The sequence below is a fragment of the Eretmochelys imbricata genome, chromosome 15 (assembly GCF_965152235.1).
Source record: "Eretmochelys imbricata isolate rEreImb1 chromosome 15, rEreImb1.hap1, whole genome shotgun sequence".
NCBI lineage: Eukaryota > Metazoa > Chordata > Testudines > Cheloniidae > Eretmochelys > Eretmochelys imbricata.
The window spans coordinates 27402640-27429355 of record NC_135586.1 but is presented as its reverse complement, the minus strand read 5'-3'; the positions used below and the strand labels follow the sequence as shown (position 1 = coordinate 27429355).

General features: G+C 43.7%; 2 protein-coding genes across 3 annotated transcripts in view; both read left to right on the top strand.

Annotated features, from left to right (window-relative positions):
• The window catches only part of PPP1CC (protein phosphatase 1 catalytic subunit gamma), a 32924-nt gene extending 30080 nt beyond the window's left edge, over window positions 1-2844 (top strand). Inside the window, exon 7 of the mRNA XM_077834715.1 lies at window positions 206-2844. Coding sequence (XP_077690841.1) covers window positions 206-295 — 90 coding nt within the window. The 3' untranslated portion in view covers window positions 296-2844. The remainder of the gene's footprint in view (window positions 1-205) is intronic.
• An 8080-nt stretch (window positions 2845-10924) lies between these two features.
• On the top strand, window positions 10925-26683 carry HVCN1 (hydrogen voltage gated channel 1). 2 transcript variants are annotated; one of them, XM_077835068.1, is made up of 6 exons: window positions 10925-11006; window positions 18557-18798; window positions 19705-19809; window positions 20985-21216; window positions 25721-25833; window positions 26266-26683. In XM_077835068.1, the coding sequence occupies exons 2-6, from the start codon at window positions 18595-18597 to the stop codon at window positions 26329-26331; spliced, it is 720 nt and encodes a 239-aa protein (XP_077691194.1). In that variant the 5' UTR covers window positions 10925-11006; window positions 18557-18594; the 3' UTR covers window positions 26332-26683. The 2 variants fall into 2 exon arrangements, with proteins under 2 accessions (XP_077691194.1, XP_077691195.1); XM_077835069.1 differs by lacking the exon at window positions 10925-11006 and adding an exon at window positions 17082-17655.
• Window positions 26684-26716: the final 33 nt, after the last annotated feature.

Here is a 26716-nt window from a genome sequence, read left to right as displayed (position 1 = left end):
TCACGTGATTCCAGATTGTCTGGTCTAGTACTAGCATAACTGTTGGGTGGGCAGGGATCACACTACTCCTAGCATTGAGCATGCAGAGCTGCTGGCTGACTTTACTCATCATGGTCACCTGTAGGATGTTTTTTACAAGCAAATTAGCAGATTGGCTTATTTGCTGGCTAAATCACCATAGTAAATGACTGAATTGTCTTTTCAGATTTTGAAACCTGCAGAGAAAAAGAAGCCTAATGCTAGCAGACCTGTAACGCCACCAAGGGGTATGATCACAAAACAAGCGAAGAAATAGTAAATTTGGTACTGCCTAGTTGGGACTTGTATTATAGTATATAACCTCCATTTTTAAAACTGTAACGTGTACTGTTCAGCTTGCTCAAAATAGATAAACGTGTTTGTGGTTTTTCATTTTGATTTAATGAATGGCATTTGCTGGTTGTAACAGCAAATGAAAGACTTTTCTCCCTTCCCAAGAAGAGTTTTTAAAACTTCCCTTATGTCGGTGTTACAGCTGTACACTCCACAGCATCTTATCCTGTCATTATGGGTAATTGTACAACTGACTTTTTTGAATCTGTACAATGAGTAGTGTAAATGCTTGTTTTCTTCTTTAGGAACTAAAGAGGGCACTAGTGTGCTGTGAGATTAGAAATTTGTTACTGTCAGAAGTTACATACTGTTTATACAAACCACTGTGAACTTTTTTTACTTTAAAAATTTGTTTTAAAGGGATTGCTTTTCTTTTAATGTCTTGTCATGTACACATTAGTTTTATTGCTGTCAACATAAGAAATAATCCTCAACCTGACCAGCATCACTGGTATGATGTATATTTAATTAAAGCACACTTCCCCTCCCATATGCTTTAAATGAAAATTAAAGCCATTATTTTAAATGTTTGTGTCTCTTTCCTGAAGCCAAAGTTTCTGTTTAAAAAGCTGTATCTACACAACCCATCAAGATGAGTTGGCAGGGCTTTACATTCAAGCCTTTCTCTTGGAGATAAAAGGAAGTTTTGACTTTAAATACCAAGTTGTAATGCTGTGCTGTTTGTGCTATTAATGGTAAAGATAAACAATGTTTTGTACAATTTCAATATTCTGTTGAGTGAACCTTCTTACAGTTGCAGTTGTCCTGTGGCAGCCAGTTCCAGAAAGCAGTAACTTGTGGAAATGGTTCTAGATCTGCCTGAGAATTTGTCCATATCTGGCCTAAAGACTTGCTTCTGCAAAGAAGCCTAGAAAATAACTTGATAAGCCAACCAAGCTCAGGAGTTATTTCTGTTCACCAGTTTATACAAATCTAAGTCTCTTGTTTTTAAAAACAAAACTGTTAATCTTTTTTTGAACAGATGACAGTGTACAATACCATGTAGTGAAAATAATTCACTTATTAAACAAAGAAATTGTTAAATCTTCTCAGTGTCTATTTATCAGCACAATACACACCTGAATTGTCAGAAGATTTGACCAAATTAGATGAATATATTGATCTGGAAATGCACAAACTCATCTTGGAATTATGTTGGTGCTTCACACACTTGAGGTATGCTTCTAAAGGGAAGGTCTTGATATAGATCCATTATGCTTGCCTGTAAAACTTGAGTGCCTCCCCATTAAAAGTGAGATGGGAGAGTTGTGCTGTCAGACTAACTTGCTAGAGACACTCCTGTAGATCCAGTATAGTATACAAGTAAATTTAAGTTCTAAATTTGTCACTGAAAATACAGCAGCTTAAATATTTGTCTTCCATATATCAAGATAGCTGGAACACAACTCCTAGACAGTTTTGTTCGCTTTCTGCTGGAATGGGGAAAGAAGGTGCTGTAAGATCTTCCTGCAGCCTTGAACTGTGCTATTTTGCTTTCCCCTCAAAATTCAGACTCTTTGATACTCCTCCCCCAATTTCACCTTTGCAACCCAAAACTTGGCCTCTCATCTTCAGTAGGCTTTACTAGTATAATGGTACTTCCATTTAGTAGCAGTATAATGTGAGAGGGAATGTAAGTTTATATTTAAAGCCAAAAGCTTTAAATGATAGTAAGTTCCTGGTGATTAAGTTCCCAGATAAGAATGCTAATGGAGAAAATACTACACATTTTTTCTGAAAGACCTTGCAAAGTAGTATTTTAAAAGTAGAATGAAGTAGTTTGTCCAGCCTTCTTTCAAACAGCTTTGTCAGGAAGAACTCTTATCTCATATCTAAGTATATGGTTATCTGACTGTAATTACAGAACAAGTCTTCATCACTGTGAATGTTAGATTAATAGATTTTAAGGACAGAAGGAACCATTAAATCATCAGTCTGACTCTTTTGTATAACACAGGCTAAAGAATTTCATTGTTACTTCAATATGAAAGGAATTATATGAGGGAGTTGGCTGTGATAGCAGGGGACTGGACTCAGATAGGACTGAAGGGATCATTGAGCCCAATATGCTTTGCTCAAATGCAAGTTATCTCTGAGAGTCCTCTAATCTTGATTTGAAGACTACAACAGTTTGAGCATCCACCACTTTCTTGGTGGCTTGTTCCAATAGCTAATCACCCTAGCTGTTAGCAATAAGGCAAAACATTTTAACTTTAATTTGTCTGGTTGTAACTTCTAGCCATTGGCTCTTGTTCTACCTTACAGATAGATTAAAAATCCATTTAGTACAGTGGTTCTTAACCTTTGCTGCAGGCTGCACCCCTTTGGTTCTCAAAATATGTTTTTGCACCCCTTATAAAAAATCATTTGAAGTAGGTCAGTTTTTTAAACCTAGATATATTTTGTTTGTGTATTACAGTAATTGTTTAAAAATGTATAATGTTAATAAATACATAGGTTTGATGAAACAAAGTAGTTGTACTTAATTTGTGTTTTCCATGATTTACCTTCTAAAAAAAACCTGGCATGTCTCACACCCCCAGAAAGAACATCTTGCACCCCAAGTTAAGAAACACTGCTTTAGTACCAGATGCCGTCTCCATATGAAGGGGAACAAGAAGCAGTAGTGAGGATTTTTTTTTCCCTGATCAACCTTGTATAAGAGAACTTGTAGCAAGACACAGTTCTTATGCCATGCCCATCATGGTAAGTATCTGCATCTACTGAGGCTCATCTCTTCTCCCTGTTATGCCCTTCAGCACTATTTGTTTTACACCCATCTAATGGGATAAAGTGTTAATACTGAAGTAATATGGTGAGCACTAACTAGCTAAAACAGTTAAAATATAGTCTTAAATATTGCATGTCCTTGTTACTTAGACGTGAGCTCGTCTCTTACTAAAGCGGATGGGAACCAGGAATGGAGGCTTCTCGCCTGCTTGCTCCTATCTTTGTGTTAAGTGGCCCCACAGTGCCCTATTTATCAGACACAGCCTTACAACATCACAGATGGGAACCATTTGCCTGATCAGATTTCCTCCAGTAGAGTTGGGTCATATAGCTCTGGGTTAACGCAAGTCAGAATGGAGATTTGATTAGGAAGATCTCAGTGAAGTTCCTGTCATACCACGTGTTTTAACCTTGTAATATTTAGTTTATTTTCTACTCCCATTGAATAGGGGAGTAGAAAATCCATTTGTCTCTTTGGACAAAATTACACGTCTGGTTGATAGAGATAGTTACATTGTTGTATACATGGACTTCTTGAAGGCCTGTGGCAGCACTGGTAGGACTGCTCCAAGAAGACTTCAAGAAGAACCTGGAAATAGTGGAGAAAGTTCAAAGGAGGATAACAAATGTTATCCAAGACCTGGAAAACAAGTGTTAGAATGTGAGGCTTAAGGAGCTCAATTTATGCAGCTTACCAAAGAGAATAAGAGGTGGCTTGATAAAAGTATATACGAGACGCGCGATATCTAATAGTGGGAAGCTCTTAACTCATATTGACAGACATAACCAGGTTCACTGGCTGGGACTTGAAGTTAGACCAGTTCAGCCTTGACATAAGACTATGTCCTAGCAGTGAGGATAATTAAACATGGGAATATCTTACAGCAGAGGTAGAGTTGTCACCATCACAGGGAGTTCTTAAAATTCGATACTTTTCTACAGCTTGTGTGCGCAGAGGCTTGGGCTGGTCCTGGGTGTCCTTTCAGGCAGTGAAGTCTTTTCCTTCATGGCCCATGGGGAGAACAGGATTGCCTACATTGCCCTCGGTACACTTACAAAACTGGCAACTCTGCATTGACCATCACTATAATCAAAATTTAGGCTTCACCTGGTCACCTGCAGCAGTCTTGAAAGATTTTTATTTTTTATGCATAATTGGCAATATGTATCCAGTGTGTGTTTTACGTTCCTTGAAAAACAAATTCTCTGCAGATAAAGATGGTGTACCAGATGGGGTGGGCCTTGCCAGAAGATACCTGGGATTACCAGACAGCCCCACCCATCCTTCCATCACCGTCTCTTGTTTGACATTGATCATGGATAGGACAGCTCAATTCTTGTTTCTGTGAAGATTTTTCATTAGCCATCTTGTCAGGCTGTGCAGACCCTCCTGTGGGCAGCCTTTTGTGCCTATCACTGTTGCATTGCCCCTAGGCTGTTGCAGGAGGAGCAGCATTCTGTCATGAGATGCTGAGTGGATTAAAGTTGCCATCAAATAAACTTTTTGGCAACACCACCCAGCAGTTATTTCCTTTTATGTTCAGAATATTTACAAATGCTCACAGAATACAGCTTCAGACATCTGTCAAAATGTGCTGACCCCTCCTGCCTTGCCCTGCAGAATCTCTCAGGCAGTAAGGTGCAAGACCTAGCACACAAGACATGGTTACAAGAGGATAAATCTCTGCCTAGGGCCACCTCAAAACTCCAGCAGTAGGGATGCTCAAAACTGCTCTTTCAATGCAAGATACGTGATCTGTGCTAGTAAGAAACCACTCTTGGCTGTTTTTAAAAATGTTTTGTCAACTTTTTAAATTGAATCATATTTTCACTCCCCACATCCTTACCTTTTGTAATAAAATATACAATCTGTGGATTTCAGTTTAAAAAAAAAACAAAAAAACCCCACTCTCCTGTAGCCATTTAGCCTAACCCTGTCACGCTACATATGCTCTAAAGGCTACCTCCTATCCAGACCTTACTTATAGTTCATGTTTTTGACATCTCCAGGCTCAATTAGTATGATTCGTTCTAGGCCCAAGTGCTCTTGAAACTTCATTTTATGCAGAATGCTATAATCAGCTTAATCTTTGCTGTTAGATTTACTACTCTTTGTTTTTACGAGTAGTTCAGAATGCTGGTTATAAAGCCCTGCATTTTCTGGGCATGGGAGAAGCTTCCCCTTGCATCTTGTTAAGGACAATTAAGAGTAGTTTGCAAGTTTGTGCTGTCTGTTCCTGATTAAAATCTGTGCCACTGGGGCACTGTCTTCACTTCCTCTTGTGAAGAGCCAGATTTGGGCAGTCCCCAGGCCCCTGAACAAGTTTGTTCCCACTTGACTCATAAGCAGTTTAAGTAGCTTTGAAGCAGCAAAATAGGAAAGTTTAGATGAGATACCTGTATTTTATTTCAGTTGTGTACTTTCTAAAACTACTGTTTTCAAATGGGTCAGAAAGAAGCGCGAGCATAATACCTAGCTCTTTCATAGCACTTTTTGTCTTTAGAGCTCAAAGCACATCATAAAGAAATTCCGCAACATTGCCCGCATTTTACAGATGGGGTAACAGTCTTTGTTTTCGTTAGTAGCAGGAAATCAGAACTGAGTCAATTTTATGGCAGTTTTTATATTAGAAATTTGTATCAAAGTGCTACCTCTTCTTTCTGGTAATTTTGTAGAAGTTACTCACTTATAGTTAGCTAGGAGCTGGGCCTTTTCTCTATTTCTCAGCATAATATAATAATACCTTGCTCTTATATAGAACTTTTCAGTAGTACCTCTCAAGGTGCTTTACAAAGGTCAATATCATTATCCTCATTTTACAGATGGGAAAACTGAGGCACAGAGAGTTGACATGACTTGCCCAAAGTGCCCCAGCAAGGCCTGGGGCAGAGCTGTAAATAGAACCCAGATCCTTAGAGCACTAAATGGGGACTATCTACTCGGTAACACTGCCTTCCTAAGCCTAATATAAGGCTATTAATTTGAATAAGTTGTTATCCAGTCTAATGTTCTGTGAGAACATTTTAATCAATTCTTTGGGATACTATTTTGGATAATGGTGCATCATATTTAACTTATCTGAACAAACAACAAGATGGGACTCTTGGTTTAGCATCTCCCTCCAGAGAGCACATTCTCTACAATGAATCACCTTTTAATTTCCCCTGTTTGTCTTCACCCAGACTCCCACTAAGCTATTAACATCAGCAGGGCCTTGAATCTTAGGTTGATAATATCCTGTAATAGTTTAAAACCAAGAAAATACACGATTAACTGGGCCCTTAGATGTGTATTCACTGTGCAGTAATTGAAATAAAAATATTTGAAAATGTAGAAAACTTTCAAAAATATTTAAATAAATGGTTTTCTATTATTAACAGCACAATTAATCGTGATTAATTTTTTTAGTCGCTTGACAGCCCTAATTCGTCAGATGATGATAAAAGTCCAACAATTAATTTCCACTCTAGCAGCATTTCTAAAGTGACTCCCAATGCAGTGAATGAATTAAAAAATGCCAGCAAAAAGGATGCATGTGGAAGATAGGATTTATATAGTTTGGTTAAAAACCAGTAACTACTGGAGACTTGCTCTCATACTTCCCCAGAAGAGGGAGGATTTGAGGAGCGTCTTGCAAAAAATGTGCAGTTAACTTTTTGATTAATAAGAAAGAGTTCGGATGAAGATTCCCTGTTGCATCAAAGACTTCATTTATGATTGCTGGGCTTTAGAATAAGGGAGCTACACAGTTAGGCTGTTGTGCGTCAGAGGCTCCAGTTTTGTTGCTATGCTTTTCATCGTCCATGCTCAATTATTTATGGCCTCTTTTAGCTGTCTACCCTCGCTGGGTCTCTCTCATCACGTGTGATGGCTGTGTTCCTCACCAGGGCTAGGATACAAAGGGCCTCAATGCCCTGTTCAAAGGCCTCATGCTCTTTCATGGACATATGGATCATGCGGCTATTCATTTATTGCATCTTCTGAAAATGGAGCCTTGGGTTTGTAATCACCCTGATAAGCTCATCACCTCAACAACTGTGCTAATAAAGTGCCAGGGCCCTGTCAAATAAATCCACTCTAATTCATGATTATCCGGCTGACCTTGGACTAGGTTTATCCTGTATTAGAAAGACCTCTTTTGGCGCAGATCACTGTAGTGCTATCCCAGTGTTCTCATAGCAGGGGGAAAGGAAAGGGGAATTGGTTAGCTGTAATCTACAGGCAGTCAGTCTTTTTTTCATCTCCAACTTCTGAGATTCCTTTATACAGTAATTGTAAAAAAACGAGGAGTCTAGTGGCACTTTAAAGACTAACCGATTTATTTGGGCATAATCTTTCGTGGCTAAAAAAAAGCCCCCTCTTCAGATGCATCATTTGCATCTGAAGAAGTGGGTTTTTTACCCACGAAAGCTTACACCCAAATAAGTCTTTAAGGGGCCACCAGCCTCCTTGTTGTTTTTGTGGATACAGACTAACACAGCTCCCCCTGCTACTTTATAATTGTGTGGCATTCTGCACTTTACTGTTTTGGTGCTTTCTGCACACGAGTGGGGTAAAAATGCTTAGATGGATGGAAATTTCCAGAGTGAAATCCTGTCCCATTGATTTCAGTGGGGCCAGAATTTCAGCCTCAGTCTCTTTTGCCCCTCCTCAGTGCTTTCTTTGTGCAAGTAGATGGTTGTGGGGCAAGGCACTGCCTTCTGTTGGATGGAATAATAGATTGACCCTGTCACCTGGAAATAATATTAAGTCCTAAAACTGTTACATCTAACAGAGGCTCCCTCATTTTAAGAGGGCAGAGGCCTGCATTTTTGGAACTGAAAGGAAGCATTTTGAAACTGTAAACTAAATATTATTAAACTTCTTTGACACCAGGCACCGTTTGAACATTTGTTGAACCATTTTTCCAAGGAGTAGGTGACAGTTTGACTTTTTCATTAGCAGTTAACTTTGAGGAGATTTGATTTCATTTTGACTAGAGAACAGCTAGAACAAAAGGAGGAGGGATTTATTTTCCTTCAGTGAGACTATTTCAGATTTATTCCAACAAAGGAGAACATTAGACACAGTCCCTTAATACTTTTTGGAGCTTACTGGCTGCTGTTCCAAAATCAGGCCTAGCTTAAAATGGGGTGGGGCAGGGGGAGAACAATCTAAGAAGAGGATTCTTCAAGACTTCTGATGAAGCATGGGGTCTGTAAAGTGAGATGGGTTAATCATGGCCTAATTTTCTAAGGCTTACACTTGTGTAATCCTTTTGACCCCTACACCTTGGACTACTTTTTAGAATTAATCTGCACACATTGTCTTCAGCTGAATTCTGATCTCTGCATAGACTCATGCTTTAATGTCATGCCTTGTCTGAATGTCAATGGCATTTAGATGTTAAAGCTTGTTATCAAATCAATAAATGCCACTTAAAAGAAATAGGTGTGTTTGCATGATATACTGTTCCACCAAATGCATGTCTGCTTAGCTAGGCTCCTTTTAGTATATAGGATGAAGTGATTCTTGTAGTAAAACATTTTCTGCTAAGGAACTGTGAGGCCTGAAAATGAAAAATGTCAGTGATAAAAAATAAGAAAAAAGTTTGGTTGAGGGGAGTGATGCAGATGGTGTGATACTTAAAGACCATTGGGGAAGGAGAGAGCTAACATTTATTCAGCAATGGAAGGAAAGCTAAAGGAATCAAACTTATCTTAACTGTTACAGACTTTCACAATAGAACTCCACTCTTCTTATCCATCCTATTACCATAAGAGCAGTTTCTGCCTTAACTCTGCCAGTGAGGCCAATATGATCAGCTGCTTCTTCCTCAAACATCTATGTGCTGTCTCCCATGCTGACCCTTCAATGTGGGAAGAACTCCCAGTCAAAATCTGAAAAGCTACCACCTTACGCTCCAGGTTAGTTTGCCTCCTCCATAATGCATATAGAAAACCCTCCTCTTAGACTGGTTAGGCAAGTGGTGAGTTGTGATTATTGCTACTGATTGACTAGGATTTGCATATGTAAATCTTGGATAAAACCATCCCATTTTCTTTATTCCATTTTCCTGACTTCCTAAGTACTTGTTTGTCTCAGCCAACAATATAGCTATCATTGTTCCACAGTAGAATCTAAAATGCTAGTGTAGACAAGACTATAGGGAACTCAGGTGGCAGAGATTATAGCTTCTATATTCGGCTCATCCCCTTTATCTGAGTTCCTTCCAGTAGTGCACTAAGTCAGTGGCTCTCAACCTTTCCATACAGCTGTACCTCTTTCAGGTGTTTGATTTGTCTTGCGTACCCCAGGTTACACCTCGCTTAAAAACTACTTGCTTACAAAATCAGAGATAAAAATGCAGAAGGGTCGCAGCACATTGTTACTGAAAAACTGCTGACTCTCATTTTTACCATATAATTATAAAAGATCAACTGGAATATAAATCTTGTACTTACATTTCAGTGTATAGTACACCAAGTGGTATAAACAAGTCGTTGTCTGTATAACATTTTAGTTTGTACTGACTTTGCTAGAGCTTTTTACATAGCCTGTTGTAAAACTAGGCAAATATCCAGAAGAGTTGATGTACCCCTTGGAAGACCTCTTTGTACCCCTGGTTGACAACCACTGCATTAAGTGACCTGACCAGCATTGTCATGTGTTGTTTAGTCCCTCATCCTATCCCAAGAGAGGAAACTTGAGGATCCTTTGTGGCTTACTTATTTACAAGCCTGAACTCAGTAGTATTCATCAATTTCTAAACTCTAGTTTATAGTTACCTCGAAGAGCCATTGTTCAGACAGGGAGCTCTAGCAGTATTTAAATAAGAAAGGGGATGGGAGTCGGAGGTAACATACAGTAGCTGCTATTCGTGATTACACTTATCACAGCAACCCAGGGCTTTCCCATTCTGAGTTTAGGGGATACTGTAACTAACTGTGCTACAATAAATAGCAAAGTGCAGTAACCTATGTATTTATTTACAGCCACTGTAGGTGAAGTGCAACCAACAAGGCGATAGGTGATCAGCAGCTATGGTGAAAGGTAGGGCACAAAAACGGGAACAGAACAGAAAAAAGAGCTTTCCCTCCCACGCTGGGCATAGCGACCCAGCTTTTCCTCCCACACAGGGCATAGCCCTGATCAGTGACCAAGAACTAAGGGGAAATTGTCAGGGATAGATAAAAAGCCATTAAAATAAATCATAAAGCTATAAATTATGTTTGTATCTAAATGAAAACAGGGTTTCCTTTCCCTGAAACGTCTGCCGCGCAAACAGCGCAGGAGAAGCACCTTAAGCAGAGGGAAACAGACCAGATTATTGTCACTGTCCTGCAGCCGGGTGAAGTGCAAACGAAGTAAGCAAACAGTATCAGGGGTGAGTAATGCCCGGGGAGGCACGTTCAAGTCCCCCAGCTGTTGTTAGTGGCAGGCCGAGAACCTCCCCCCTGGCTGGGAACTGCAGAATCCACCGCAGCCGGCGGGGTTTGATGTCCCACGCACGAGCAATAGGGACTCGGGCAGGGGACGGGGCCGAGGTCTGAGTTTCGGGGCGCACCTTGCCCCGGGGGCGCGAGCGGCGAGGTCTCCTTCGCCTGGCGTGGGAGAGGGCGGGGGCCGGAGCACGTGTGGAGAGGCGTGGGCGGAGGCGGGCTGGAGGATGCCCGGGGCCGAGGGAAAGTTTGCAGGAAGAATCCACCTTCCAGGAACCGGATAACGGGACGCCGAGTCCACTCCTCCAACTTTTGTTTTCTTCTTCCACGCTCCTCCTTGCACCAATGAGGGGGAAGGGGTGGAGGAAGGCCACGCATCCGGCGGAGGGTTACTGCCAGCCCTGGGGCGGGGGAGATCGCAGCTCGCTCCGGAGCCCGGCGGGGTGACAGCGCCTGGCGGACGCGGGCAGCCCGGAGACACGGTACCGCTCTGCCGGGCGGGGGACTGGCTTTTCCGGGCGGGCGGCCCCTGATGCTGCTGCTCGGGGCCGGGGCTCGCTGCACTGAGCGCCCCGGGGGGGGGCCCTCCGCTTCGCAGGGCAGCGGGCGGGCGAGATGCTCCGGCCGGGGCCCCTTCCGCGGGGCGTGGGGGCCCTGCCCGGCGGGGAACGCGGCGTCTCTGAGCGGGCAGACGCCGGGGCTGCTGCTGCTGCTGTTTCCCCTGGCCTGAGCCAGGAGGCTTAACGAGTCCAACAGAGCAGCCCCTCCATGGGGCAGGGCCCGGCCGGGGAGGGGGCAGACGCTGGCAGATCACCGGCAGGGGAGGCCTGGGGGGGCGCTGACCCAGCCTCCCCTCTGGGTCCGCGCTTAGGAGCAAACGGCCTCCCCGGGTGCGCTACCTCCGGGTGCCTGAGGAGTTCATGGGCTAACAGAGGGGAGCAGAACCAGCGCGCCGGTGGCACGTGCCCTCTGTCCCTGTGATGTTTGTTCAGGGAGCCCGTCCCCGTAGCCTCTGGCCTCCGCACCGCACGCAAACCAGCAACCGCTGCGCGGCGCCCCCTGGGGGCGGAAAGGCGGAAAAGTGTCTCCCAGCGGCAGAGGCTCTGCCCTGGACACCGATGCCATCCATGCAGCCTGCCCCCTGCTGAGAGAGAGGAGCGCTTCCCAGGCCATCTACAGTGGACTGAACAGAAGCCGCCCAGTTGTGCTCCTGCTCCTTATTTTCACTGGTTTATCTGTAGATTTAAAATAATAATGGCCCCTGGCCAAGGCTCCAGGTGCCCACATGTGGCTAACTGTAAATACAATGAAAGAGAGGCATTAAAACACGTTCCAGGGGCACTCAGCCAGCTGCCAGTCCCCTTCCTCCTCCTCCCCTGCACTTTCGCCAGAGATGGCCTCAAACGGGCCTTCTGCGCTGGGCCTGGAGAGTGGCCCAATCTAGGTTATTTTGAACCAAGGAAGGAAGCAAGCTCCAGAGTCTTGGAGCCCAGCCAGAAGACACCCTCCCAGTCCCCCCTTCTCTTGTATGACAAGAGGGAGCCGGCTTGAGTGCAGCTATGGCGGTAAGGCATGGAGCAGGAAGGCTGGTCCCAGGCCCGTTAGGGCTTTAAAGGTCATAACCAGTAGGCAGCCAGTGCACGTCCGGGAACGCTGGTGTCATTTGCTCCCCTGAGAAGCCCCTCGCAGCAACATCTATGTGGCGGCTGGGACCGTGCCTCCCAACCCGGGTAGACAGACTCATGCTAGCTCTGCTCGCGGCGTCCACGCTGCTAGTTTTAGCATGCCAGCTCAAGCCGTGCCGGCGTGAATCTGTCTGCCCAGGCTGGGAGGCACCCCCCCTGAATGGTTTGAAGGTGCAGCCCCATGTCAATCACGTTGCAATAGTCTAATCTTGAGGTGACAAAAGCACGGGCAACCATAACTATGTGCCCTTATCCTAAAGGAAAAGTCACCTGGTAAAAAGCGGACTGGGACACTGCTGTAAGGTGCAGTGTAATATAATATTTAATGCAGGGGCTAGCAGCAGCCTCTTTGGAAGAACCTCACACAAACTTTCAAGCATGTTGTTCTTTCAATCCATTTTAATCAGTCCTGAGTTGTGATCAGTGTACAAATAAGTAGTGGGGCGGGGTCACAAGCCTAAGAGGGATGGTGGACAGGAAGGGGTTATTACTAACTATTGAGCAATATTACTCGTTAGTGGGTAAACTAGACTTGGCTCTCCTGTTCGTTTTTACACCACCACCAGTGATTCATGGTGGACTGAATGCATATTTGAAGAATATTTCATTGTTTACAGTGTATTTATTGTAACAATTTGAGACTTGATTTTTTTTTAATATGTCACCTGACAAAATTTTGCATTTGTTTTGTTACTGTGGCTTTATGGGCCTGTTTTTGGCATAGCGTTACTTTCATTTTTTCAATACTTCCTAATTTGGCAGCTGGGTGTAAATATCTAATTTCTCTTAATGTCATGTAACAGCTGAGGGTGTCTATGTAAGAGGTCAGGCTGAACCAGTCACCCCAGGGTTTTGGCGAAGTTTGGACCAGTGTGAATCTAAACCAAATGTCCTGTGTTTCTGGAGAAGTTTAGACCAGGATGTAATCTTTGCCTGTGGACCCATCTGATTCATATGGGGTTCACTGAAGTCAATGGAAAGACTCCCCACTGACTGCAGTAGGTTCAGGCCCATGTAGTGTAATTTAGTCCAGGAACTACAGAATAAGCAATCAATGAGGCAGATTTCTAATTGAATTCTATTGATGAAAGTGAAGCTAAGCTAAGGATGTGCACTGAGCGATGGGATGCAATGTAGGAGTGGAAGTGGTCCAGTAGATACAGCAGTAGCCTGGGACTTGGGAGGCTTGTGTTCTGTTCCTGCCCTGCCATAGACTCCCTGTGTGATCTTGGACTAATCCCATAGTGCCTCTCTGGCTCAGTTCCCCAGGTGTGAAATGGGGTAATAGCACTGCTGTACCTCACAGAGGCGCTGGGAAAATAAGTCTTATCTGAGCTCTTCACAGTGGGGACCAGATAAGTATCTAACATAGATTAGTGGAGACTAATAAATCGGAAAGGTAGCCATGTTAGTCTGTATCCACAAAAACAAGGAGGAGTCTGGTGGCACTTTAAAGACTCACAGATTTATTTGGGCATAAGCTTTTGTGGATAAAAAAGCCCAGAGCCCTCCATTCATCTGAAGAAGTGGGTTTTTTACCCACAAAAGCTTATGTCCAAATAAATCTGTTAGTCTTTAAGATGCCACCAGACTCCTCGTTGTTTTAATAAAACAGTGACTCCCAGACCCACCCCAGGCTGTATAACCCCCTGACCAAAAAACAAACACTGAACTGTAGCATCTTGCATTTTAATCTGAAATCTCCAGTGTTCCCAAGGACTGTAAAACTGACCACACCACTGCCATGTTTCAGGAGCTATCTTCTTGTGAATGTCTGAAGCTGAAATAGTAAATGTTTGACTAGGGGAATTCTGACTTCTGTAAGAGGAATCTTGTTCTTCTTATTTTAATATTGGGAATAAAAGGGTTTTCTTTTGTTTATTGGCGCAGATCTCAGCCCATTTGGCAAGATGCCAAGATCAGCTAAAGAGATGGAACAAAAGACAACAAATAATAAAGTCCGGAGAATTTCTTTTCCTGCCTTTTGGGGCCACAGGCCTGTCTTTGTAGCTGCCCTTAAGAGGAGCTAGGGAGAGCACTTGAGAAGGGTAAAGTCCTCCAAGACACGATTTCAGCTGCAATTCAGTGAGCTATTTATTCCCAGCCAAAGGGGAGCCAGAGGCTACAGGTTATATTGCAAGGCAGGGCAGAAGATGTTCTGTAGCAGCAAAGTTGACAAGGTAACACCAGATGCAGCACCCCCATTTTATCCCATCACAGACTGGTCTAGCCCGTGTTCTAGCCCAGTTTAGGGCCTATTCCAAAGCCCAAAGAAGGCAATAGAAAGACTCCCTTTGACTTCAGTGGCTTCTGGATTAGATAATTAACCTGGTTTGGTTTTAGGCTTCAGAGTCCTATGTCCCTTCCCGCAGCTACATCAACTTTGGTGTTTACCTTGAACTTTCTCCTATAGCTTTTCAGCTTCTGAAGGATTCTTGAGGAAGCAGGATTGTCCCTGAAGCTGTAACTCTGAAGTTTACTCAGTACAATATGGAGGCCTTAGCCCTGGTGAAAATAAAATATCATCATAGTGACAGTTTCACACAATGCACAATCAACCTATGGAACTTACTACCACAGGATGTTGTGAAGGACAAAAGTATAATTAGGTTCAAAAAGTACAAGATAGGTCCATCAATGGGTATTAGCCAAATTGGTCAGGGATGTAATCCCATGCTCAGGGCTACCCTACGCATCTGACTGCCAGAAGGTAGGAGGGGAAGACAGGTAGATCTCTCCAAAATTACCCTGTTCTGTTCACTCCCCCTGGAAGCTCTGGCACTGGGCTAAATGGACCAGTATGGCAGTTCTTAATTCCCGGCACTAAGTCTGCCTGTGTTACTAGAATCATAAAAGCTCTCCAATCCCCCATTTATTTTAGGATAGGTTGTGCTGCTCATGGTTTTTTTTCAAGTCCGCATCCTCATAGATCAGGGGTGGGCAAACTACAGCCTTGGGGCCGCATCCAGCCCTCCAGATGTTTTAATCTGTCCCTTGAGCTCCTGTCAGGGAGTAAGGTCCAGGGCTTGCCCCGCTCTGCGTGTCTCCTGGAAGCAGTGACACATCACCCCTACAGCTCCTATGTGTAGGGGTGGCCAAGGGGCTCTGCATGCTGCCCCCCCCCCCAAGCTCCCTTTAGTCGGGAACCACGACCAATGGGAGCTGCAGGGGCAGCGTCTGCGGACAGGGGGCAGTGCACAGAGCTGCCTGGCCATGCCTCCACGTAGGAGGCAGAGTGAGGACATGCCACTGCTTCCGGAAGATGCTTGAGGTAAGCGTGGCCCAGAGCCTGCACCCCTGACCCTCTCCTGCACCCCAACCCCCTGCCCCAACCCTGATCCCCCTCCTGCCCTCTGAACCCAGCCTGAAGCACCCTTCTGCACCCCCAACCCCTCATCCCCGGCCCCACCCCAGAGCCCTCACCCCCAGCCGGAGCCTGCCCCCACACCCCAGAGCCTTCACGCTCCCCAGACCCCAACCTCCAATTTTGTGAGCATTCATGGCGTGCCATACAATTTCCATACCTAGATGTGGCCCTCGGGCCAAAAAGTTTGCCCACCCCTGTCATAGATAATCATGTAAACCAGGAGACCTGAGAAAAAACTCTTTGCTTTATATTTTGTTGAGAAAAGTTTGACAGCCATGGTTAGATCTCCCTGCACTTCTGTTTCTGATCCACTGTTACTGTTCAACAAGCATGTTGTGGTCAGAGGCCTCAACCTGGTGAAGAGTCCATTATGATAGGCACTGCACAAGCATAATTTTCAATTAAATTCAGTTAGACTCTTTGGCATGACCCATGACGTAAGCATTGCCAAAGCATGGGGAGATGACAAGACCCACCTCAGCCATCTGTCCACAGGTGGGTACGACAGGTACGTACCCAACACTGTGTTGGGGTTTGATCCCTTGTGGCCATTACTCATTGTGGTCTGGTCTGATCAGATGACCGATTGATACATCGTATGATGCCATCTCTCCTTTCTGACAGCTCTTCCGTGTCACTTTTTGAAGAGACGTCTCTTATCGTTCCTGATCGTTTGCCGAAATATTTTTCTGGCACTTCCCCATATTTGGGACACTGGAGTAGAAAGTGTTTCTCTGTCTCAGTCTCTCCCTCTGTCACTTTGAGGGGACAGTCACTTCACCCAGGGTCATAGTAAATGATGGTCCCTGCTCCAAAGAGATCTAATTGTTTCTATCCTTATGTGTTCTCTCTGGGTTATGTACATTCTAATTTTTACCTTTCCAGTGTTACAATGTAGCCCAGCTTCTTAAAAACAAACACTCCATATTGCTCAACTTTGAGGATATTGACATTTTTCACAAATGGAATGATGTCCATATCCATTCACTGCACGGCAGTATTAGAGAACCCTAATCAAGTTTAACTGCTAAGAGCCAATCTCCTAGTACGCATAAATTAATGATAACCTTTATATTGGATTTCCAATAAGTATTGTTTATCTAACTTCCATGTGTTACATTTTTTACTAATCTTCCATTGTTGGTCTTAGTAACTTGGTGCCTAATGGAAATGCATCCTTTTGATGGATGAGCAGGTCAGTTGGGCTTTTTATTTTTCACCACTAGGTTGTGGGATAAGTGTTTGTGTTTCACCTCTGTAATTTTATTATTTGTTTTTAGACATTTTGAAGTATCTAGTTAACCTCCCTGCTGTTTGGCAACGCACAAGGAACAATTCTCAGACAAGTAGTATAAACAGAGATTAGCTGGATCTGTGCGGGGCCAGGTACCTTGCCCTCTTCAGGGGAAAGGACTTCCTTGCTCTAAAAACTTCCCTAAATCCCACGTTACCTATAGCATTATATCAAGGATGATGGAGGGGCAGGGGGTGTACGGAACCCTAGCCGTGGTGGTGGAGGGGCGGGGGGGTGTACCGTATCAGTGAAGCATGTGGGTAGCTGCACAATGTTAATTTAACCCCTTCCTCCCTATGGCCTAGATCCTGCTGTGGGTCTGATAACTCGGGCTCTCTTTCCTGTGCAGATTCCTGATCCCCCTCATCCCTTCAAGAGAGCAGAGCACCATAGAGTAGTCCTCAGGCTGCCAAGTCCTCTTGTAAGGGATTAGCTCAAGGGCTGACAGGTTACATTCCACTAAGGTGTGCAGTAAAGGTGGGTCACACCCACAACAAACAGACACGCAATAATGATTATTTTAACTGTAATCTCAGTTAAAGTGCTTATCCATGTTGCCCCAACAGAGCCAGCCCTAGGGCAGTGGGTGCAGAGAAGGACATGACAGGAAAGGAAGGAGTAGATGGATGCCCCCTATTGCAACAGTGACCTTTGATACAAAACATACTGGGGAAAGGAAAACGCACAAATTGGTCACCAGAACCTTTCTTCCTTGTTCTCCTGAAAAGACCCAAACAAGCAGGTTCCGGGTTAAACCCACCTCCTGGTAAAGCAGCCAGGTCCAGGTCAGTTAACAGAACCCCTAGGAGCTGAAAGAGAATATGTCCTGGGGCACTGTCAGTGTTGTGGGGGACACCAGAGAACCATCCTTGCCTGTGAAGGGCATGGAGAAAGAAGGCGGCACTTGAAGGAGTAAAGCACAGAGACCCCAGACAAAGCAATCAGGAAAAATGTACCCCAGAAGCAAGAGGCAGAAACTTAAGCTACAGAAATATGCTGAGGCGTGAAGAATACGTCTTTTCCTGAAAACGTGCCTGAAGCCTTGCTTGAGTAACCGTTTGGTTCCATGGCATAAGCCTAGATAGGCGTGAGACCTGTCTCCGCGAAAACTTGTGCTGCTTGCAGACAGGTGGCAATAAAGCATTTAAAGGGACTCGTTTTTCTTGCGCTATTTGTCCTGCTTATCTGTCTGGGTGTGAAAATATTTGATTTCCCCCAACCCTATGACAACATGCAGGGTATGTTAAGCAAAGCAAATGACAGTGTCTCTAAGCAATTTTTGATCAACAAGGTCAATTTCACGCCAGCCTACAAACTACCTGCTATCTTCTAAAAATAAGATACCGGTAGTAAAGCATCTGTTAGATGGGAAGGCAGACCTGGGTGTTAACCAGCTTATCTTTGTGGTGTGGTTAAGAATCTGTCAAGATTTGATATTGGAATAAATCAAGCAGGAAACAGATATAAGTTTCCATTGAGTTGAGCCTCACACTCGGAGATCTGAATGTCAGTGTGGTTCTGATACCTGAGTTGTAAGTAGATACAATATGCAAGTGTTCAAAAGGCTTTTGTTGCTTTCCCATTTCAGAGCATTGATGAGCTTGTTTTGGGAGGAATTCAGATTTCTGGGATGTTTCAGGGCAGTGGTTTACATTGTTTTACCGTTCTGACTGTGTATTCCCATAGTGTGTTTCTGCAGAGTAATGGTCGCTTAACCAAGAGCCATGTCCATGTATCTGAAACACTTCACTGTTGTGGGAGATGACCCCGTGCAGTGGGGCAATGACTACAAGAAATGGGAGGAAGAGCAGGTGGAGGAGGAAGGTGGGCAGAAGCCGGAAGATTCAACGATTAACATGAATTCCTCAATCAGACCTCGTTCCTTCCGGGATGTGATGAAAAAAGTCTTCAGTTCCCGCAAATTTCAGGTAGGGTTACAAGCAGGCAAGAGAAACCCTGACTCATCCAAGTAAGCCTGTTGAAACAATTGTATTAAAAATTCATGGAATTAGAATAGATGTAAAAGAACTAATAAATTCTAACATTGAAGGGGGCAGATAAAAACTCTTTAAAAAGACCCATAATCTCCTATGTGAAAATCTACAAATAATCTGCTGAACTAGTGCATTCTTTCTAAAATCCACGACTCAGTTTGAAGTGAGTCTCAGCATTTCCTGAGATGCTGAGCAATGTAAGGCCTTAATACATGCTTTTGTAATGGTGAACTTTCTGTGAGGTGAAGGCTGAGTGGGAATTTACCCTGAGTTCCTATGTGAGCAGGGATTTCCTAATGAACTCCCATTGCTGAGTAAGGAGAAATCTTTAGCTGATCTGGAGGGATTTTGGCTTATTTTCAGTAATACACGAGGTCACATGTAAATGAAGCAATTTCATACATTTAAACAAGACTTCGCAAATTTAGTTATAAACTACTTATTGTGGGCAGTCACCTAAACTGGAAAATCAAGGGCCAGATCCTGCAACCCTTACTAAAGTGAGTAATCCCCATGATGTTAATGAGACTGCTTCCATGAGTAAGGAATTACAGCATTGAGACAAGTAAGTGTTCCTTTCTCTGCAGCAACTGTCTGCGTTCGTGATGAGGGTCTTAGATAGGCACAAATGGAAACTAATCTAAATACAATAAATCCAATCAACAATCCAGGGCAGCCTTCATAGCTCTGCTAGTTTTCAGGCTGAATGTCCTGGTAAGATTGTACATATGCAGGCTGGATAATTTTAGCATGAATTTGTTTGTCAATTGCCCTAAAGAGTGCAAATATTAAACAAAAGAGAGTATTTATTATCCTGCTGTTGTTTTCCTCTCCTCACAGATATTGGTTGTTTGCTTGGTCATTTTGGATGCTTTGTTGGTGCTCGCTGAATTGCTTCTGGATGTGAAAATCATCCACCCAGACAAACATGAAATAGCACCAAAGGTAAAATGCAGACAAACCTCTGAGTGAACCAGTCTCTCTTCTCCATGGCAATTCAAGCCAGATAGCAAGATAGGGAATTCTTCCTTCTGGCAGCCACTGGGATTGGGGGACCTCAGATCCATCAAAGTGGTAGTAGTTGGAGGCTACAAAAGATGGAGATCCCGTGCAGGGCCTAAGGATCGCACCTGGCTTCTGCAATTGAGAACTGACTAATCTACCCTTCCCCACTCTCTGGTCTGAGTCCTGCTCCATAGCATTTGTCTCTACAGGAGCTCGAAGCTTTCCTGACTTGTGGAGTGAAATTACTGTGATCCCTGTCTGTTTTATGACTGCCCATAGAGTTCTGAAAGGCAGCAGTAAAAACTGACAAGACTGCTCTTGGGAACGCTCCAAGCAGCACAGGCCTTGTGGCTGTTTGTCTGCAGACTAAGGAAGACAACACTTAGGCCTGGTCTATGCTAGAAAATTAGGTTGGTTTAACTATGTTGATCAGGGATGTGAAAAATCCACACTCCAACCACTGTTGTTAAGCTGACTTAAGTCCCCGTGTAGACGTCAATGGAAGAATTCTTCTATCAACCTAGCTACTGCCTCTCGGGGAGGTGGATTACCTAAACCAACAGATGAACCCTTCCTGTCTGTATAGACAGAATCTCATGGAAGTGCTGCATCAGCGCAGTTGCATTTTAATTGTAGACAAGCTCCTAGTTATCCACTGTTATTGTCTTAGGACTTGCTTTTTCACTAGGAAAAAAGTGTATTTTTAAGTGGTGTTAAAACAAGCAGTGTTACAATCCTAGTGAAGACAAGGCAGTTGTAGTTTTAACCCATGTTAGCTGGTTGAGGTAAACTCTAGGAGGGACCTCATTTAGTATGTGTTAAAGGCCTTGTCTACACTAGACTTTTAAAACATGTTAGCTAACGTGCTAACATCACACCTTAAAGCCTAGTTTAGGTAAGGCCTTAGACCATCCAGAGATACTATACAAATGTTTGGTAGCTTCTCTTCTGTTCAGCAAGATCCTTTTGTTACACACATTTAATCACTTTGCCTATTTGCTGGTCAATCAAAGGTGCAGGAGTACTTCTAATATAATGAAGGACATGCATCAGACTAATTTGCTAATGTTAATAGATATATGGCTTCTACATATACCTGCATTGTCTTTTCCCAGGTATTTCACTACCTGAGCCTTTCTATTGTAACCCTCTTTTTGGTGGAAGTTGGGTTTAAAATATTTGTCTATCGCCTGGAATTCTTTCACCACAAGTTTGAAGTCCTGGATGGAATAGTGGTGGTGGTTTCGTTTATCATCGATGTCGTCCTTCTGTTTCGGGAACATGAATTTCAAGCGGCTGGACTATTGATCCTACTCCGACTGTGGCGAGTGGCCAGAATTATAAATGGTAAGTTTATGTCAGATAGTTAGTTTCAGGGAATTTGCTGGCTATTTTTACAGTACACTTGCTGAACCAAGTTGGGGGGGGGGGGGCGGGGCGTGCACGGGGGCGAAGCGTTCCAAAGACGTATGCAAGAGGCACATTTGCTAACCTGCATCCTGATCGTGCAGCAAGTGCCATGTGGACACAGGTGTTTTGCCCATGCAGATTTTGTTGCAGGAGTTTAGCCTGAGTTAGTTTGTAAGCTCTTTGGGGCAGGGATCATCTGTTTGTTGTGGTAGCACAGTTCCTACACAGTGGAGACCTGATTTATGGCAGAACCCAGATGCCCTAACCAAATAATACCCATGTATCCAGCACACCACTCTTAGAACATTCTTAGATTACTCACGCTTGAAGAGGGATAACATATGCGTTGTATTATGTGAGTGTCTTAATAACATGTCAGGGGGGAACAGTGTAGTCTCTCTGTCCTTCTGGGATTCCAGATCACTAGTAAAATATGCATTTTGCCACTTCAGCACTTCCTCTTGTCACTTGTGTTTTCCAGACTGCTGCTGGTGGCAATCTGGATAATGGTCGTTGTGCTACTTGAGAATCTTTTTCCAGTTGATTCTGGTTTAATTGTACAGTACTATGAAAATATGTACAAGCCTGTCTGCCCTAAATGTCACTCTCAAAAAAGGATTGAGAATTATTTACATTTTTTCTTGACATCAGCAAAGAAAAAATTAAAAGGCTGGCAGTGATATTTCTCCACCCCCCTCCCCTTCCAGACCTTGCTGCTACTGTAACAAAACAAGAAAAGGAGTACTTGTGGCACCTTAGAGACTAACCAATTTATTTGAGCATAAGCTTTCGTGAGCTACAGCTCACTTCATCGGATGCATAAAATGGAAAGTACAGTGAGATTTTATATATACACACAGACCGTGAAAAAATATACATTGTAAGGAGAGTGATCACTTAAGATGAGCTATTACCAGCAGGAGAGTGGGGTGGAGGGAGAGAAAACCTTTTGAAGTGATAATCAAGGTGGGCCATTTCCAGCACATTTCCAGGAGTTAACAAGAACGTCTGAGGAATAGTGTGTGTGTGTGGGGGGGGAGGAATAAACAAGGGGAAATAGTTTCACTTAGTATAATGACTCAACCACTCCCTGTCTCTATTCAAGCCTAAATTAATTGTATCCAATTTGCAAATTAATTCTAATTCAGCAGTCTCTCCTTGGAGTCTGTTTTCGAAGTTTTTTTGTTGAAGGATAGTCACTTTGAGATCAGAAATTGAGTGTCCAGAGAGATTGAAGTGTTCTCCGACTGGTTTATGAATGTTATAATTCTTGACATCTGATTTGTGTCCATTTATTCTTTTACGTAGAGACCGTCCAGTTTGACCAAAGTACATGGCAGAGGGGCATTGCTGGCACATGATGGCATATATCACATTGGTGGATGTGCAGGTGAACGAGTCTCTGATAGTGTGGCTGATGTGATTAGGCCCTATGATGGTGTCCCCTGAATAGATATGTGGGCACAGTTGGCAACAGGCTTTGTTGCAAAGATAGGTTCCTGGGTTAGTGGTTCTGTTGTGTGGTGTGTGGTTGTTGGTGAGTATTTGCTTCAGTTTGGTGGGCTGTCTGTAGGCAAGGACTGGTCTGTCTCCCAAGATTTGTGAGAGTGATGGGTCGTCCTTCAGGATAGGTTGTAGATCCTTGATAATGTGTTGGAGAGGTTTTAGTTGGGGGCTGAAGGTGGTGGCTAGTGGCGTTCTGTTATTTTCTTTGTTGGGCCTGTCCTGTAGTAGGTGACTTCTGGGTATTCTTCTGGCTCTGTCAATCTCTTTCTTCACTTCAGCAGGTGGGTATTGTAGTTGTAAGAATGCTTGATAGAGATCTTATAGGTGTTTGTCTCTGTCTGAGGGGTTGGAGCAAATGCGGTTGTATTGTAGAGCTTGGCTGTAGACAATGGATTGTGTGGTGTGGTCTGGGTGAAAGCTGGAGGCATGTAGGTAGGAATAGCGGTCAGTAGGTTTCCGGTATAGGGTGGTGTTTATGTGACCATCGCTTATTAGCACTGTAGTGTCCAGGAAGTGGATCTCTTGTGTGGACTGGTCCAGGCTGAGGTGGGATGGAAATTGTTGAAATCACGGTGGAATTCCTCAAGGGCTTCTTTTCCATGGGTCCAGATGATGAAGATGTCGTCAATGTAGCGCAAGTAGAGTAGGGATGTTAGGGGATGAGAGCTGAGGAAGCGTTGTTCTAAGTCAGCCATAAAAATGTTGGCATACTGTGGGGCCATGCGGGTACCCATAGCAGTGCCACTGATTTGAAGGTATACATTGTCCCCAAATGTGAAATAGTTGTGGGTGAGGACAAAGTCACAAAGTTCAGCCACCAGGTTTGCTGTGACATTATTGGGGATACTGTTCCTGATGGCTTGTAGTCCATCTTTGTGTGGAATGTTGGTGTAGAGGGCTTCTACATCCATAGTGGCCAGGATGGTGTTATCAGGAAGATCACTGATGGATTGTAGTTTCCTCAGGAAGTCAGTGGTGTCTCGAAGATAGCTGGGAGTGCTGGTAGCATAGGGCCTGAGGAGGGAGTCTACATAGCCAGACAATCCTGCTTCAGGGTGCCAATGCCTGAGGTGATGAGGCGCCCAGGATTTCCAGGTTTATGGATCTTGGGTAGCAGATAGAATACCGCAGGTTGCGGTTCCAGGGGTGTATCTGTGCGGATTTGTTCTTGTGCTTTTTCAGGGAGTTTCTTGAGCAAATGCTGTAGTTTCTTTTGGTAACCCTCAGTGGGATCAGAGGGTAATGGCTTGTAGAAAGTGGTATTGGAGAGCTGCCGAGCAGCCTCTTGTTCAGATTCCGACCTATTCATGATGACAACAGTAACAAAACAGTACATATAAAAAACCACATACCCAGCAGCTGGGAACCATTTCCTTCCTGCATCACAAAGAAGCCATTTTGGCATTAAAATTTTTAAGTCCTGATTTTCCCCCATTCAAGGCTAAAACCTCAGACCTAGAGCTGTACTGCAGCCCCTGTACACAGAGCCTACAAATTCACTGTACACAACTGCCCATTAGTTGACACAGTTGTGAATCACCATTTATTTAGGACAAAGCGAAGATATTTGTGTCCATAACATGTGGCTTGCACAGATTTAATGGCCAGCTCAAGGAAAACGGGAGAATAAATGAATTTTGGGGGTAGAAAGCAGACACTGACCTCAATCTGGAGTGAAGGTTGGAGACTGACAGTGGGCTAAAGTGAGTCTCTAATGATGCATATGTAAGTCACTGCTATCTCAGTCTTAAGATGTAATCTTAGTTGAAGCTAAACGTTTTAGTCCTGTCTCAAATATTTACAAGCAAGGAGAGTTCTTATCTTTGGGGTTTTGCTTTCCCTTCCCTTTGATCCAGATCTCCCTAATGTTCATAACAGGTGTCTGTCGTACAAATAAATAAAGGAAGCCAGATCGCTCATGTTTCCTGAATTGCTGGAGACTGTGCCTGCAGCAGTGCAGTTGCGGGAAGGAACGAGCTCAGACAGGGTGGGGACAGATTCTGGCTTTATCAGGATTCCATAGCTTTCAGGTTGTGTTCAGGCCAGGAGGGTTGCAGTCATCAGGTGCACGCACATGCCTTGGAATCTATGCAAAAAAGCGGTGTGGATGTTTTCATTCTCCTCTGGAGAGGCAAGAACTTGAAAATCAGGGCTGTGAAGTATGTAGAACCGGCTCCAGTAGCACTGCATGTAGCAGCAGGTATAAAAAGCATAGGGTGCCAGCTTTACGATTACACTGCCCTGTCCCCCAACAGGAGGCTCTTGAGGCTAGGAAGAATTTGGTGATGCAGTTCTTTGTAAAGAAAAAGGTAGTAGGATAATTCTTGCCTCAGTTATGGGGGAGGAATTATGTGCAATGGCTTTAGTAAAGGAAAGACACTTGTATCGTGAAGGGAAATGGAATGTCCTTCTTTCAGAGGCATTTAAAGAGAAGTTAAAAGCTTTAAAGTACAAGTGAAATCCTGGTCAAGGCAGCACCCCAGTCTGTGGATCTAGACTGGATGGTCAGTATTTTTGAACCCACTAAAACAGGAAGATAAGAATACTTGCTCTCCTCAATTGTGCTTTACACTAGGTTAAGGCCAAGGCCATAACATGGAAAACCTGAGTTTAAAATGGAGGTACAAATTGCTACTCTGCCACACATCCCCTTGAGTTCTGCTGAAGGGCTAAATTCAAAGTAGAGATTTGAATGACCAAGACCTGGTCATTGGTGGCAGAGTGCCACTTCCCAGCAGAATGCTGGCATTTGAAGCCCCTGTGGGACTAATCTGGGAACCATATTATGAAAAGCATGATTTAGGGGCAGAAGCAGAGTTTGAGAGGCTACATGGATATAAAACAAATTACTTGAGCACAAACCACAGATGCTATTAACTTCCTATTGTTTGCTGTTTTACATCATAAAGCTAATCCTCCATGCATTGTTTCCTAGGAATAATTTTATCAGTAAAGACACGCTCTGAACAACGGGTGTCGAAGCTGAAGCAAGCAAATCTGCAGCTTGCTACAAAAGTTGAACAACTTGAATACAGCTGCACAGAGAAGGTAAGAAGACTCATAAAAATGTAAACAGCTGCGTGAGCTGGACTACAATCCTTTCCCAGCAACTAGCTATCTAGGAGACCAATGGCCAGGGTCATGCTCTGGGCTCTGTCTTATCCCAGCAGCTTGATTTGGGATGTTGTACCTTGGCCATGAAATCTACCCAGCTCCTATTCAGTTGGTATGAGAACACCCTGGGGCATCCTATAAACATAAGGGCCCATTCAAAAAGGGATAAAGATATTTCCAATTCCCTCCACAACTTCTATTATGTAGGGTAAGCACACATTCTATTTAGCAATGCCTTGTTGAAGAGCTGTGTTTTTTCCCTGCAGGGATGGCTACCTTTTGAGCAATGGGAGAAGAGCTCTCTTGTTGTAGCTTAGAAAGGGTTTTAAGATATGAGCTACAGTAATAAGATTTTGTTTCCAACAGGAGCAAGAAATCGAAAGGCTCAACAAGCTGTTACAACAGCATGGACTTGTCCATCAGCTACAATAAAAGACTGGCTGTGTAGGGCGAGGGAAATCCTTCCCTGAGGAAGTTCCAGTGCAAAAAATGCTAGTTTGATGATCCCTTGTTGACCTCTAAGATACTTTATATACCTCCGTGCTCTCTTGTATAGCATTGTCTATATGTAGTTTCTACTTTACTAACACTGCGATTTAATCAAAAAAGTCTGGTTAAAGGTGTTGCAAAGCTCTCATCGTGTACAGGTAGTTCTTCAACAGATTATTGAAAAATTAAACCAGCATTCTCCCTTAGACAATTTTATTGCATAAATCTTTAATTGTATAGCTGTACAGTCAATGCTGCAACAAATTTAATAAAGTCATATTTACAAAGCTGTGAATATTGGGGGCATAACTTATTTCAAGGAGTTGCT